Source organism: Neopelma chrysocephalum, unplaced genomic scaffold (genome assembly GCF_003984885.1).
Source record: "Neopelma chrysocephalum unplaced genomic scaffold, ASM398488v2 Primary Assembly neopelma1_24, whole genome shotgun sequence".
Classification (NCBI taxonomy): Eukaryota; Metazoa; Chordata; class Aves; order Passeriformes; family Pipridae; genus Neopelma; species Neopelma chrysocephalum.
In genome coordinates, this window is record NW_020897693.1 from 9,611,995 (window position 1) to 9,625,305 (window position 13,311).

At 36.3% G+C, this 13,311-nt stretch overlaps 1 protein-coding gene across 1 annotated transcript in view; it reads right to left on the bottom strand.

Annotated features, from left to right (window-relative positions):
* Positions 1-307: 307 nt before the first annotated feature.
* Positions 308-13,311, bottom strand: part of LOC113963247 (mucin-5AC-like) — a 35,272-nt gene continuing 22,268 nt past the window's right edge. Inside the window, exons 32-50 of the mRNA XM_027674210.1 lie at positions 13,166-13,284; positions 12,756-12,973; positions 11,902-12,076; positions 11,471-11,721; positions 9,853-10,036; positions 9,276-9,474; positions 8,152-8,330; positions 7,862-7,931; positions 7,444-7,544; positions 7,060-7,091; positions 6,194-6,371; positions 5,411-5,515; positions 5,159-5,193; positions 4,657-4,779; positions 4,447-4,545; positions 3,570-3,698; positions 2,711-2,768; positions 2,008-2,113; positions 308-1,489 (exon numbers count right to left, since the gene is read on the bottom strand). Coding sequence (XP_027530011.1) covers positions 1,258-1,489; positions 2,008-2,113; positions 2,711-2,768; positions 3,570-3,698; positions 4,447-4,545; positions 4,657-4,779; positions 5,159-5,193; positions 5,411-5,515; positions 6,194-6,371; positions 7,060-7,091; positions 7,444-7,544; positions 7,862-7,931; positions 8,152-8,330; positions 9,276-9,474; positions 9,853-10,036; positions 11,471-11,721; positions 11,902-12,076; positions 12,756-12,973; positions 13,166-13,284 — 2,593 coding nt within the window. The 3' untranslated portion in view covers positions 308-1,257. The remainder of the gene's footprint in view (positions 1,490-2,007; positions 2,114-2,710; positions 2,769-3,569; positions 3,699-4,446; positions 4,546-4,656; positions 4,780-5,158; positions 5,194-5,410; positions 5,516-6,193; positions 6,372-7,059; positions 7,092-7,443; positions 7,545-7,861; positions 7,932-8,151; positions 8,331-9,275; positions 9,475-9,852; positions 10,037-11,470; positions 11,722-11,901; positions 12,077-12,755; positions 12,974-13,165; positions 13,285-13,311) is intronic.

Genomic DNA, 13,311 nt, shown 5'->3' on the forward strand with positions numbered 1-13,311 from the left:
CAGTGGGCTCTAAAATATGAGACTAACTGGCTTGAAATACTTTGGATGGTTTCTGTCAGTCAGGTAAAAAACTTTTGGAGCCACAGAATATGTACAGACTCAGAGATGTGCTTGCTTACTGAAAGTTCACTAATTCATAGCATCTGAAGCCCTGTGCTTGGAACACTAAGTATTTGTCCCCTCTATAGGGGGTTTGGTACCACAGCCTGGAGTGACTTTTGACCTGGAGCTATGCTTTATGGGGCCAGCAACTTTAACGTGAGGGATTCAGTGAAAAGTCAAAGCAGATGTGCTGTAAAATGCTCAAAATTTATTAATCATCATTGCTTCCCCCCCCCCATAAGGAACAAAAATAAAACAATATTCAAAAAAAAAGAAGAAAATATACCATACCCAGACAACATGGCTGAGACTAAGAAATGGGATAACAATAATTCTGAAAGAAATGACCCAATAAATCAGTTTTCCAAAAAAAATAATAAATAGCAATGGTTCAACTTTTACAAGGTTCCTAAGAAAGAATTTACAATTATTATTATTATTATTATTATTAATAATAAACTTTTGTTTTAAAAAAATCCTTCATATGCCCCTGTTGGCAAATATATATATATATACTTCTTCTGTAAACAGTTAACCACAAACAAAACAAAAAAAATCCATATTTTCATACAGTTACTATGCTGATGGTGTTATGTAAACAAAAAGTAGTGTGCAGCAGCTTCTCATAATAGGATTTTTTCCTTTTTCTCACAAAAAATATATAGGGAAATATGTCCATCATAAATTGTCCAAAATATTGAAGTTTACAGTTTTGAAAAAGTATGGCTTTCTGCAGTGTAAGTTTTCCTCAATGCAAAAAGAAACATATAGAAGCAGAGAGGTACAGTTTTCCTTGGGTTTTGTTTGTTTTCTGGATTTATCTTTTGATTTGTCTCAATGAACTGGAATGAAAATGTTATTAAAAATCCATCTCTCAATCTTATGTTACAGCACTTTTCAGAAGACAAATGAACAGAAAATGACAAGATGACCTTATGCTGTACTTCTCAAGAAGGTAAAAGACATGAAAGAAAAAATGGGAGATATATTGATAATGAAAACTGAAATTACGTAGAGAAGACATATTGGGGTTTTATGCAGAAAATATCATCTGTTCATCCAAAATTTTAGCTGCTCTTGACACTTCTGTATTTTTTCAAAGTTTTTTTATTGTAGTCTTATGTCCAGCCCTTGTTTGGCGACTTCTCTCCAGTTCTAATTTTTGACATTTGCCTGTTCCTGAGAGGTCTTTGTCTGGTTTGTCTCCTGTTGGGTGTTGTCTTGGGGAATGCACTGAGCAGTCACACAGCTGCATTTCTCCACGTAGGTATATGAGTGATCAAGGTAGGTTCCGTCACTGCATGTCAGAGTCACCTTTCTTTGGCTGGTCTTGATTTCCTGACAACATGAGCATTTGTGTTCCATTGTGTTTGTCTTTTGAGAATATCTGATTGAAAAACCAAAGAGAGAGATTCAGAATTTATGTGAGAAATACCACTGCCCCTTCCACCTATTACAAAATATAACCAAAAGTTGTTTACTTGCATGTGGGACTATTGCTCAATATTACCATTCTTACAGTATTGTAGTGAAATATAGGTAAGTTGTTCCTAATTTTAAAAATCGATGGATCTAACTCTTCATTAAGGCCCAGAAAAAAATAAAGGAGTTAATCCAGATCACATAGTGAGCCAGTTCAGTGAGAGGAAAACAAGAAACAAATAACCTTGCTTTTAACATGGGCAAAATCTAAACTGACACTGAACAGGCTGATAAGCATTGTGAATCTTGAGGTAATGTAGTACAACGTCATGTCTATTTAAAATTCTAGTTAATTATCACAATGCAAACAGTTGATGACTGGGTGGATGTTGGACACATCAGAAAATCACTTGCAGTTTTCTTTGTGTAACTGGTGTAAAGAGTAGAAGACAAGAGACCACAATTATCTTTTATACCACTCACCGTGAGTAAGCATCACAGCTACCTTCACAGTATGTCATCTCAACAGGTGCAGGAGATACACATCCATTATATTTGATGACAGCCGTAGTATTATGCTTCATACAAACTAAAGCCAGCACAAACCAAAAGAAAATAGGTTAAGATATATGTGCATATAAATAGATAGCTGTGTATGATAGACAGTTGGTAATGAAAAACTAAGATGGATGGAGCTGAAATAGGAAATTGAGTCACAGTACACATTTTTTTAAGAATTGCTAAGGGCCAAATGAAGATTCTTGCTGTTTGTGTTATCAAATGGGTGAATTTTTCCCTTTTTCTTATGCAACTTTGGTGGAGGATGCAGAAATAAAGAGCAGTACAATGGCAACTGCTCAATGCACACCCATCTCCCAAGACTGGCTTCCCTTTCTTCCTTAAAGAGGATGTATCTATGGAAATTAGAGAGTATTCATAGTCCTTGCCCTCTCACAAAAAAAGCTAACATTTAACAGTATGGGATGGGAAAGTTCACCACGTCTTTGTTTCCCAAGGCCCTGAAATGCATGCTGGAGATGTTCTGTTCCTTTCTTTTTCCACCTGTTTCCTTTCTCACCCCAGTGTGAAGCAGTGATCCCAAACTTGGTCTATACAAGATGGGCTAATATACCTAATAAGGCACGTATTATCATTACTTACTCTTAACAAAATTATCATTACTTACGCTTCGGTATTCTTCGGCACTCTATACAGCAACCATCGTCAGATAACTTGATGTCATTCTTTAGTGGGAAAACATATAAAGATAACTCAGGTTTCATATCTGCATACTGAAGCAGACTTTCCCTGCTTCCTAAGTTTCTCTGGCACCAGAGGGGGTTTTTTTTTGTATTGACATGGAATCTAATTTCAAGTAAGGCTAAATATTAAGGGCACATAACTACTAAAATATTAATAAGAGTTCTTTGAAAGGACCAGAATTGCTTTGTTGTCATCAGTAGTAAAATTTCAGATATAAAGCTTATAGCAAATGTAGGTCAAAATATTGAGTGACCAAAGCCAGTACAGGTGAAGGATTATGTCAGACACGGTAACACAATGAATGAAATAACTGACTTGCCAGAGGTGTGAGGCTAGTTCTAATCTACCCTGAGTATTAATTTGAATGAAGTAGCTTATTTTCCTTCACCTCTCCTTTCAATTAGTGAATTCTAAAAAAAAAAAAAAAACCAAAATAATTTATAATCTTAAATAATTGAGGAATAACCCCCCAATTATTTTTCAAAAATCAATATGATTTTTCCATCTATGTCACCTGACACTTTTAGGAATCCAAAAGATTATGCTGTACGCTTTTCTCTACTGCCCAATCCCCAGTGAGGATTGATATATCACCCATTTTAATTCTGAGTTGCTTTTCTGAAATAAAATTTCATGGAGACCAGATTCAGAGAGGACAAAAAGAAAGCTACTTCCTGTATGATGCTTCTGTAGGTATTTTCCTTGGACACCATGATCCTTTTATCACTGGAGTTAGCCACTGCAATCTTTTCAAATATGAGAACTGGTAGAACAGTACTTACTGGATCACATTCATCAGGGTTAAAGGCAGGACAGCTTGTCTGTCTGACGACTTGAATGAACTGGTCAGCATGTTTTTCACATGTGTAAACTGTACAGTTATCACCAGGTGGGTTCCAGTATTCTCCTTCCTGAAAGGAGTCAAAATTAAAGTGAATAAAAATCTTAAATAAAAATGAAAAAAAAACCCAATACCCAAACCCCAGTGTCTTATCATCACTGTATGCAGCAGTTTGATTATTCTGAACAATTTCCTTGAATTTCAGCTGATAGTTATTTGCCATATTATCATACTGCCACAAGTGTTTTTCATTAACCAAGTGAAGAGGTTCTATTTTTATCTGGATATAGATGAACTTTTTGTGTAAATAGGGTAAGTATGTGGACTGATTTGGAAGGAATAATTTATGTTTCAAGGATCTTATCAGAATTTTTGGGTATGTCCATTGAGATACATGGAAGAATTTCTGATGGCTTCACTGACTCACCCTGTCATAAAGCTCTCAGCTAATTTATGGTAAGCTGTTTGGAGCTGAAAACTGCCTCCACAGATAAAATTATCCTTTGAGCAAAATGGGTGCTACATTTTCAGAGCTGAAAGGGCAAATTAGGGCCCATTGCTTTCACCTGTGTATTTTTCTATGTTGATTTCTGAAAGCCGTTGTTCAGTATCACAGTTCCTTCTTGAAGTCTTAGAACTGAAGTTTTGTGGCATAAGATACTATTTAAACTGTGTGGAGGCAGTCCACTCCCTGCCTGAATAAACATGTGTCTAACATGAGAAAAGATGCAGGAAATAAATGTGACAAACACAAGGAGCAGAAAGAATGAAAAGACTGGCGTAGTTCCCCAAAAGTGAATTAAACCAGTAATAATTACATAGACCACGTGTGTAATGTTGTCTCTCACAGTCACCACACAAGCCTCTGCCTTGCACGTGCCGCAGCACTGTCCCGGTTCCTCTGTATACTTATAACCCTGTTTTGAAAGAAATAGAAAGGAAATGACATTGAGTCAGGTCACTGACCTTAACTAGTGGTTATTAGAGCTGAGCAGGGAAGGAATTTCTGACAGCAAAATAGCACTCACCAGTGGGCAGTATGTGTCACAGGTAACAGGCTCACACTTGACAGTAGCATGGTGAGGCCTTACGTAAGAGGATTTAGAGCAGGTGCATTCTTCACAGGGGCCTGATGGAATGGCAGCTCCAGGCTAGGGGGAGTCAGGAAAAAAGAAGTCATTATTAGTCAGTAAACGCAAGTTGCTCTGTGTATGTACGTCACAGAGAATACAAAGATGTATAGGCTAAGCTATCCGTAAATACAATTTTAGTTGTTTTATTTAAGAAGAGTTTCTGGTTTGGTAATAATGATTTTGGAATTAAATTCTGCTCATGCAGAAAGTAGAGCAGAAAATGCTTTTGCTTTTACAGAAGGTGTTGATTTGCTAACCTTGATTAAATAATTAATAATATTATATAATTATATCTCAGGCCTTTCTGCAAAATATGGACCATGATAGAATCTCAAAACCATTGCGTCGTGAGCTATGTGAAGGTGTATTTTTATAGTGATTTACTCTGTGGACTTACCGCATAGTAAGTTTCATTGACTACACAGCCATGTCCTGTAAAGAAGGAAGAAAGATGGTGTCTTAGAGGTGTAAGTTTTAAGAGGCAGAAGTGTGTAAAAAGGCTCCTGCTTTGCAGGCCTGTGGTGGCAACCTTAAAACACTCATTCACAATGAGGCCAAATATGATAATGCAGATAATAAGGTTTTTGTATTCATAAGCTTAGAAAAATATAGCAATAAATAACACATGAAGAAGGTGCACAATACTTACTGCATTCAAAGGTAGGACAGCATTTTCCAGGCTGCATTATTGTGATTATTTCTTGTCCCTCTAAACACTGGGGTGTGACCTCAGGGCAGAGGCTGGTGTTGCAGTCTGTTTCATGGAAGAGAACACAGAAAATAATGAACTCAGAATTTTTAAATGAAAGCAATTTTGTTTGACATGAACTTCAGAAGTTTTCCAATGGGGCAAATATGATGTTGTTTGCCTAAGACAGTTTAATGACTATTTCAGTCTACATGCCCAGGTGTTTTCAGAGTGAATGGGCTTTTCCATAACACTTGTAAAACAAAACATTGCATGAGAAGAACACGGTGATGATTGCTGGAAATAGATAATTCCAAAGAGAAATTTGTATCAGTTGGAAAATCTGATGACTGTCAGTGAGTCAGGAACTTTCTTGAACAATTTTTAAATGTTCAAGACTATGGTTTTTTTAAGTTAATTTTCTAATAATGGTCTTTGAAATAGAAAATATTGTGAATACTTTTTGAATATTGTTTCAGATGGTGGCAGCATTAAAGTTTTTCAATGTTAAATTATGGAAGATTTCAGTTACTTCTGTGTCTAACTATATAAAATCTTTTAATCTTTAAATTTGTTATCTTCAGACATTTAGTATATGCCCTGCAAGAAGGCCCTAAAAAGTGTGATGAGGGAGAAAAGCATTATTACATCCATGCAAAGTATTAAAAAAATGAGAAATGGTTGCTGTAGTTTCCCAAAATGAATATAGTGTATTCCCCATGATAAAGAACTAAGACTACTTACAGCACTCAGTCCTGGTACAGCATGGATCTTCTGGTATCTGTATCTGAACAGGCATGTAACCCGGTTCATCACAAAATACTTGCTGTGTCAGAGAACATTTGTGTTTTGTACAGTGCACCTTAAGAGTATTTTTGTCACAGACACATTCCTGGCAATCTTTTGTCCATTTTTCTCCTGGCTATATAAAAAAGAAAAACACACACAAAGAGAAGAAAAAAAATAAGTGAATTCAAGCCAAAACAATTCTATTTGCTTCTAGTTGACATATTCATGGATACGGTGATACCTGATTATATCAACCTTTTCATATTTTTAGATTTTACAAAAGACTTTCAAATTGAAGCTTCTTAGGGGAAGATACTGGAGGCCACTGAAGGTTCTGAGTGTGTTCACAAAGCTATGACTTTGTTAGTAGTTTCAGCATGAGTGATACAGGATTTCTAAAGGAGAAGTGATTGAGCTTTGCATGCATTTTTGAATACAAAATGATCATATGACAAACTCATTTGCACATTAGGTTGCGGATTTGTATGCAGCTGAGGAACTAAGAATGCAGACTGTGAACAATATCAGCAATAAGTAAAATTTGTTATCCATCTTTCCCTTCATTTATAGTAACTTTAGCAAGACAAACTTCTGTAAATAAAATAAGCTGTATGTGAGGTTATGGAAAGAATATTTCACCACTTACTGTTACATTTCTGAGGACTGCTCTAGCACTTATTATTTTAAGACTAAAAGGGAACCAACATTTGAAAAGACAAAGTCTTCGCCAACCTAAGCAAAGCTTTGTTTTAGTGGAACACTAAGAATCCTCTTGTTTCACTTGTCTGTGCACTTTAAGCCACATTGATTGTGATACTCACCCATCTGGGTACTCCATTGGGTTCCCTGCAAGCTGGAAAGAAAAAGAAAAAAACCCAGACAATTAAATGAATGGAGATTCACACCACTGAAAATTGACATATGTGCAGTTGCAAATAAAAATACTGTGAAGATAAAGCTAACAAGGAAATGAATATGCAGACTAGTTCTTCTGAAATATAGAGTTCTACCATCTTGGTAGGTCTCACATAAGGAAGGATGATGAAAGATATTATTATTCAATTTTTAGATGGGGAGACTAAAGGAGCTTAAAGAAGCTGATTTCCTGATGATCTGACCATGTAGAAGACAGCAGTAGAACTCAGGCCTCCTGACTAACAAACCTGATCTCTATTTATTCCCCAAACTAGCTACAGATTACTTACAACATTCAGGGACACAGATATTGCTCTCTGCACGCAGGAGTGTCATTCCTTCAGGACAGAAACAGCCTTCAGTTATTCCATAGCCAGGATGCTCAATAGAGCTAGAATGAGAGGAATATATGTATTTGAGTATAATATTTTTGTGATGAAGCAGGAGACAGAACAGCATATACAGAAGGTCAACATATCAGATACAAGAGACAAAACATTTAGTCTTTCTGGCGTGCAACAAGAAGCACATATAGACAGAGCTGATTGATGTTTATAAATCTTGAATAAGTTATCCAAATTTGCAACACATTTTGTTATGAAATAACTCAAATTTCTAAGGAAAGTGGATAGGCAATAATAGAAAAAAAAAAAAAAGAAAAATATAAACAGTTGTTTCAGGACGAGGGGCTTTTTTTTCTTTCCTTACCTTTGATCACAGGTATCAGGATTAATGGGCCCACATGGCTTGTATACCAAGCTTGCTGGGCAGCTCAATGCTGTATGGAAAAAGACAAAAAAAAAAATTAAAAATTGGCAGTAGATGCATTTGTGCTGCAAAAATGATGACAGCTTTACCTTCGTCTGCAGCTTCTGTAAGAAAGGACCCCACTGGATTTTTGTCAACAGTAGCCAAGTGTTAGATAGAAGACATGTTTACTGAATAAAAAACTAACTTCTACCATTTATTACACCCATTTTGAGTTCTGCAATACTTACAGCATGTATTGTTGGTCTTTCCTCTCCAGTCAATGCAGACACCTCTAGACGCACACTCTGTAGCATATATCTCCAAACTGGAACACTGCATGGATTCATCATCTATACGACATCCATCGAAAACACAGCCTTTGAAAAATGGTTCTGGTGGTATCACAGCATGACATTCTGCAAAAATCCTGCAGACAGTAAAGAAAGCCACTTTTATGTTAATGAGCCATTATATAAAGTCTATTCCTGTCAGACAACACTTTCCAGTTAATAGCACATGGCTTTCTGCTTCAGAAAGGAAGGTGTGAAGAAACAAACCATAGGAATGGCCAATAAACTGGGAGTTAAGTTCAGGAAAGATTAGGAAATCTGAAGCTCCTTTTATTTTCTGGAGAGGTTAATGGTCATAGTGTTTCTGTATGTGTACACAGCTTTTCATCAGTCTGAGACCATAAATTTAGTGTAAAAGGCAACTGCACTGGGTTGAGAAAAAAGGGATGACAAAAGTAGTCTAGAGATACAAAAAATTGCACATAAAATAGTTCAGAACTTATAAGACAGTACAGAAAGCACATGTAAGAGGGCCTTTATAAATTACTCAGCTAAAAAAAAGCTGTTTTCAGCCTACACAAGTGTAGGAAATACTTCAGGAAACAAGCATTTGTGCTTTTGGAGTTCCGTGTTTTACATAAAATGTACAAAGAATGAAGGACGCTTCTTGACTGTTTGTGTCTGCGTTCTAACCTGTTTGATAACCAGGTTCTTTATGGTTTGTACTGAATACCTAGTTCAAATGTAGAGTTAAGCCTTTGCTTAATACTGTAACTAAGAGTTATTAAGCACACCTTGGCAGGATTGCAACCAGGGAGTACAGATTTTAGTGCTTGCTGCATCCCTTATATTCTCACTTCACCTCTCCTTGCTCAGTTATCTTTGGCTTGCAAGTCATTTAGGCAGAGCTGTTTCCTTTCCAAAGGCTTTTTACTATATATACATACATATATGTATATATTCTGTCGTTAAGCAAACATTTTCAGCTATTATAACATGCTAGGGCTATAGTTGTTATTCTTCTTCTATGATACTGGAAGTTTTGTCTAGAAAGAAAGAATTTGTTCAGGTTTTTTCCTTACTCGCTCAAGATAAGCTTGCAGAGAGGAGGTGTTTCACAATGAGGCTTTGGTGGAGGTGTGGTTATAGGTGGTACTACTGGTACTCCATGACATGTCCTGTTGTCATCAACAATCCAGTGATGAGCCATTTGAGGACAGGAAGAAATGATCTTACCGCTTGGTAAACGGCATTCATCTGCTTTGTTATTTGTACATGTTCCTGGAAGAGACAAGCTGAGTAAGTCTCATAAGCCACGTCAGAAATGCACAATACATTACTGTGCCGATATGTCTAGATGAAATGCATGTGGTGCCTTGCTTCACAGGTTGTGCTTTCTTTACAGTTATATGAACCTTAATTTATGTTCTAGAAAAACAAGCAAGTCTAAAACCCCAGCCCCAAAGAAAAAAAACCTGATTGCTGAAATATTGAGCTTTTGATATCCTACAGGAGCTGAAGAGCAGAACTGTTTTCGTTTCCATTTTACTGCTCTTTAAAAATTTCTGTCAGTCATGAGACTGCATAGCCAGAGTGGGTGAGAACAACCACGGTAGGATGGGGAAAGAGCACTACCTCCAGTGAATGCATCCATCTTACCACACTGTCCTTCGGTGTTGTTGCCAAATTTGCTGTATGGGAGTTTCACGGAGAAGATTAGACCACTAAAGGTGATAGTTGCACCAATCTCTTTTATTTCAACAATCATATTGATGCCAAGAGTGGAGAAAGAAATGCCATCTTTTTCGAAGCCTGGTTTGACAATCTTTTTGTTGAAGTACATCTGAATACAAGGTTAAAAAAAAGAAGAAACAACAAAAGAAAACTTCAGAATAAGCACTGTTTCTGATTGATTGTTTTAGGTAATATTTAAATTTTCTAATCTTCATAATTATTGCATAAGTCCATATGGTTTTGCATCACATCCAATACTCACTGGCATCTCAATAACAGCATATATTTGCATTGATATCTCAGCTTGAACTATTGTATTGGCAAAATGTGATAATAAACTAAGTGGCCTTTATGTACTGTGTTTGTACAGATTGTATGCTAACGCATGGTATTCTATATCCAAGTATTTTCTTTGTATCCCTCCTAATTTTGTGTATTGCGAATATTTTTCCTATGAAAATGAGTGGTAGTTTTCTTTAGCTACAGAAATATTTCTGCCATTGTGTAATAATTTTGCTGGATAATCACACTGTCCTTTTACAACACATTAATTGGCACTGAAGGAGTTATCTGAATTCAAAATGAAGTCAGATGTCCCTAGTGCCGGTTTTATGTAGTGGTCATATTTATTTGTTAGCCTAAGCTTTTTAGTTTGCAGCCAGTATCTTATATGAGCTAACGAAGGTGAACATATTTCCCTAATAGCTTTTTGTCAGAAGTTATTCTGCAACTCTCTGCTCAGTGAACTGGGATAAAGTTAGAGTTAAAACTGTCAGTTACTGTTTTCTTTTGCAGGGAATCACTAGAACCAGCATGCCTTTCTGACTGAGATTTGGCATGGCTTTGTAAGGGGGGAGTACCTATTTAGACAACTTTTTCCTCCCCGTCTTTGCATTGTCTAATTAACTAATAGATTCCTCTGTATAAGAGTGGGAATGACTTTTCATTTTCACTGCTTGCCAGTGCTAGTTCAGGATCATGAGGGTGACACTCCAAGTCATTGCTTTTCTTCAGCTATACCTCTCTTCCCAGTAGGAAATTGAAGGGGGAGTCATGTCAGGGCTCTATTTGGCACCTGAAGTTCCCTATGCAGAGAAAGCAGTCCCTAGTCATCCAGCTGACAAGTGATACACACCCATATTCACTCTAAGAGAAGAACCACACTTGTGACTTGCATTTGTGTTTGCTCATTATCTGTTTGTTTACAAAAGTGAATGGCACAATGTACCAGTTTTCATGAAATATGAATCAAGCACCAGTGTGAGCATTCTTTGTGCCTTCTCTATTACCTCTATTAGTCTGTTTCCTAGTATTATCTACATGTAAACATACATAATACATAATCTGCATAATGCTAAGCTGTTTATGACCTTTTGTTCTTAGAATCTAGTGCAATCCTTTTTCCCCCCCCATAACAATACCCTCTGCCCTCATCACCTCCACAATATGATATTCTAATAGACTATCTCAAATCAGCATCAGTAAGGCTTGTGGACCTTATTTCTTTTTTGTAAAAATAGAGAAAAAAAAAAATGTATTTTACCACATTGGTCATGACACCATTCATGAGTTCCCGAGTCAACACCACTTCTGCAGATTTGTAGAAAATAATAATGGATTTAGGGCAGGAGAGTCCGTCTTTTGCATCGCAGTAATAATTGTCAATGTAAACACGGAAGTTGTCATATTTAGGAACAATCTGTTTCACCAGGACATAAGTGCAGTTTTCAAGGAAAGTATAGTAGATTCCATCGAATGTGATGTAATGAGGATCACCCCATCCACTACACACACCTAGTACGGAGGAAATATTTGGAAGATTAGGATGATAATTAATGAAGAAGAAAGATTGAGAAACTCAAGTGAATATACTGCAATTAAAAGAGCAACCCTAAGAAAAGAAAATGCCAATCTAGTCCATGCAAAGCTTTGCTTTTTTCAAAAAACCTAATTCCTTAATCTACTGGTGCTTACATTGACACTCATATCGGTAACAGCAGCCATTTTCATCAGGTACTAGGACTGCAGGATATTTGTTTGCACAGGTAATTTCCTTTACAGGTGGGCAGTATGTTGGTACTACATCTATATCATTGTCTCCTTTACAGATGACTTCTGTACAGTTGGATAATTTGAAACGTTCTCCAGGCTGCAAAAGGAACAAAAAATTCTTGTCACAGAAGATAGCAAAACCTTTATTAAATCTGACACAAAGACTGAAATGAAAAACTTCACTGGTAGTAAAAGATTGCCAATATTCTACATGATAAATTTCTTCGATGCTAAAAGAAGGTGGGAGCCTTAATTAGAGCTGTTTCTTCTGCATGAGGAGCTCTTCTGCGGTTTAGGGTGATAAGTCTTAGGTTAAAGGAACTTTATACTAACTATGTATCGTGCACTTCACTGTCAGCACAGACCACCACAAAAGGAAAAATAAAAGTGAATGGAAGTAAAAGTAAGAGGGCAGGAGAAGAGAAGCAGATACAAGCCTCCAGAGTAGCTTAAATATTTCTGTTTAGTGAAACAAGAAGATGCACAAGAAAACTCATTCTGTTATGGCAGGGAGATCTTATTATTGATGCAGTGCATCAGTTTTTTACTACCACTAAAGAAATTAGAAAAGAATAATGTAACTTGCTTTATCAGTATAAAAACTTGAAATTAAAAAAAAAAAATTAAAATTTTAAGTCGTATTTTGCCCATCACTAGTAAAATAATTACAACAACCTGTAAATATAACCTTTAAGGACTAAAAGCTGTTACATGCTGCTGTCACCTGAAAAAGTATGTTATTTCAAAAGTAATAAAAAAAGTCAGAAATTACATACCTGTAGGGGAGGGTATGTACTAGAAACACAGCCATGAAAACTTTTCGAAGTGGTTGGCAGAGGAACTGATGTTGTTGTGGTAGACCACTCGGAGGAAGTAGTGGTTAAAGGAGTAGTGACATTACAAGGTACACTGTGTCGTTCAATAGTACATACTGGGCTACAGATGGCATAAAATCTACATCCATCACTATCCATTCTGTTGTAAATCAAATCACCTGTAAAAAAGGAGAAAACATAGAAATAAAAAATAAGAAAAAAGAGATAGAAAAAAGTAAAAAAAGTAACAAGACCAAAAATATTATAAATAAAATTTACAAAAAGAAATAAATAAAAAAAATTAAGCTGACGCAAAATAAAAAAAAAATACAAATAATTAGCCATATTCCACTAAAAAAAAGAAAACTAACCAGGTGAAAAAATAGAGTCACCAATCTTGCAGAAACACGGGGTTGTCAAAATCGGAGATGGAGTCCTAGTCCAGAAAGGTTCAATTCTGGTAATAGTGCTGGTGGGGCTGGTGATGGGGCTTACGCAGTTGTAGTTCGGGGTGCAG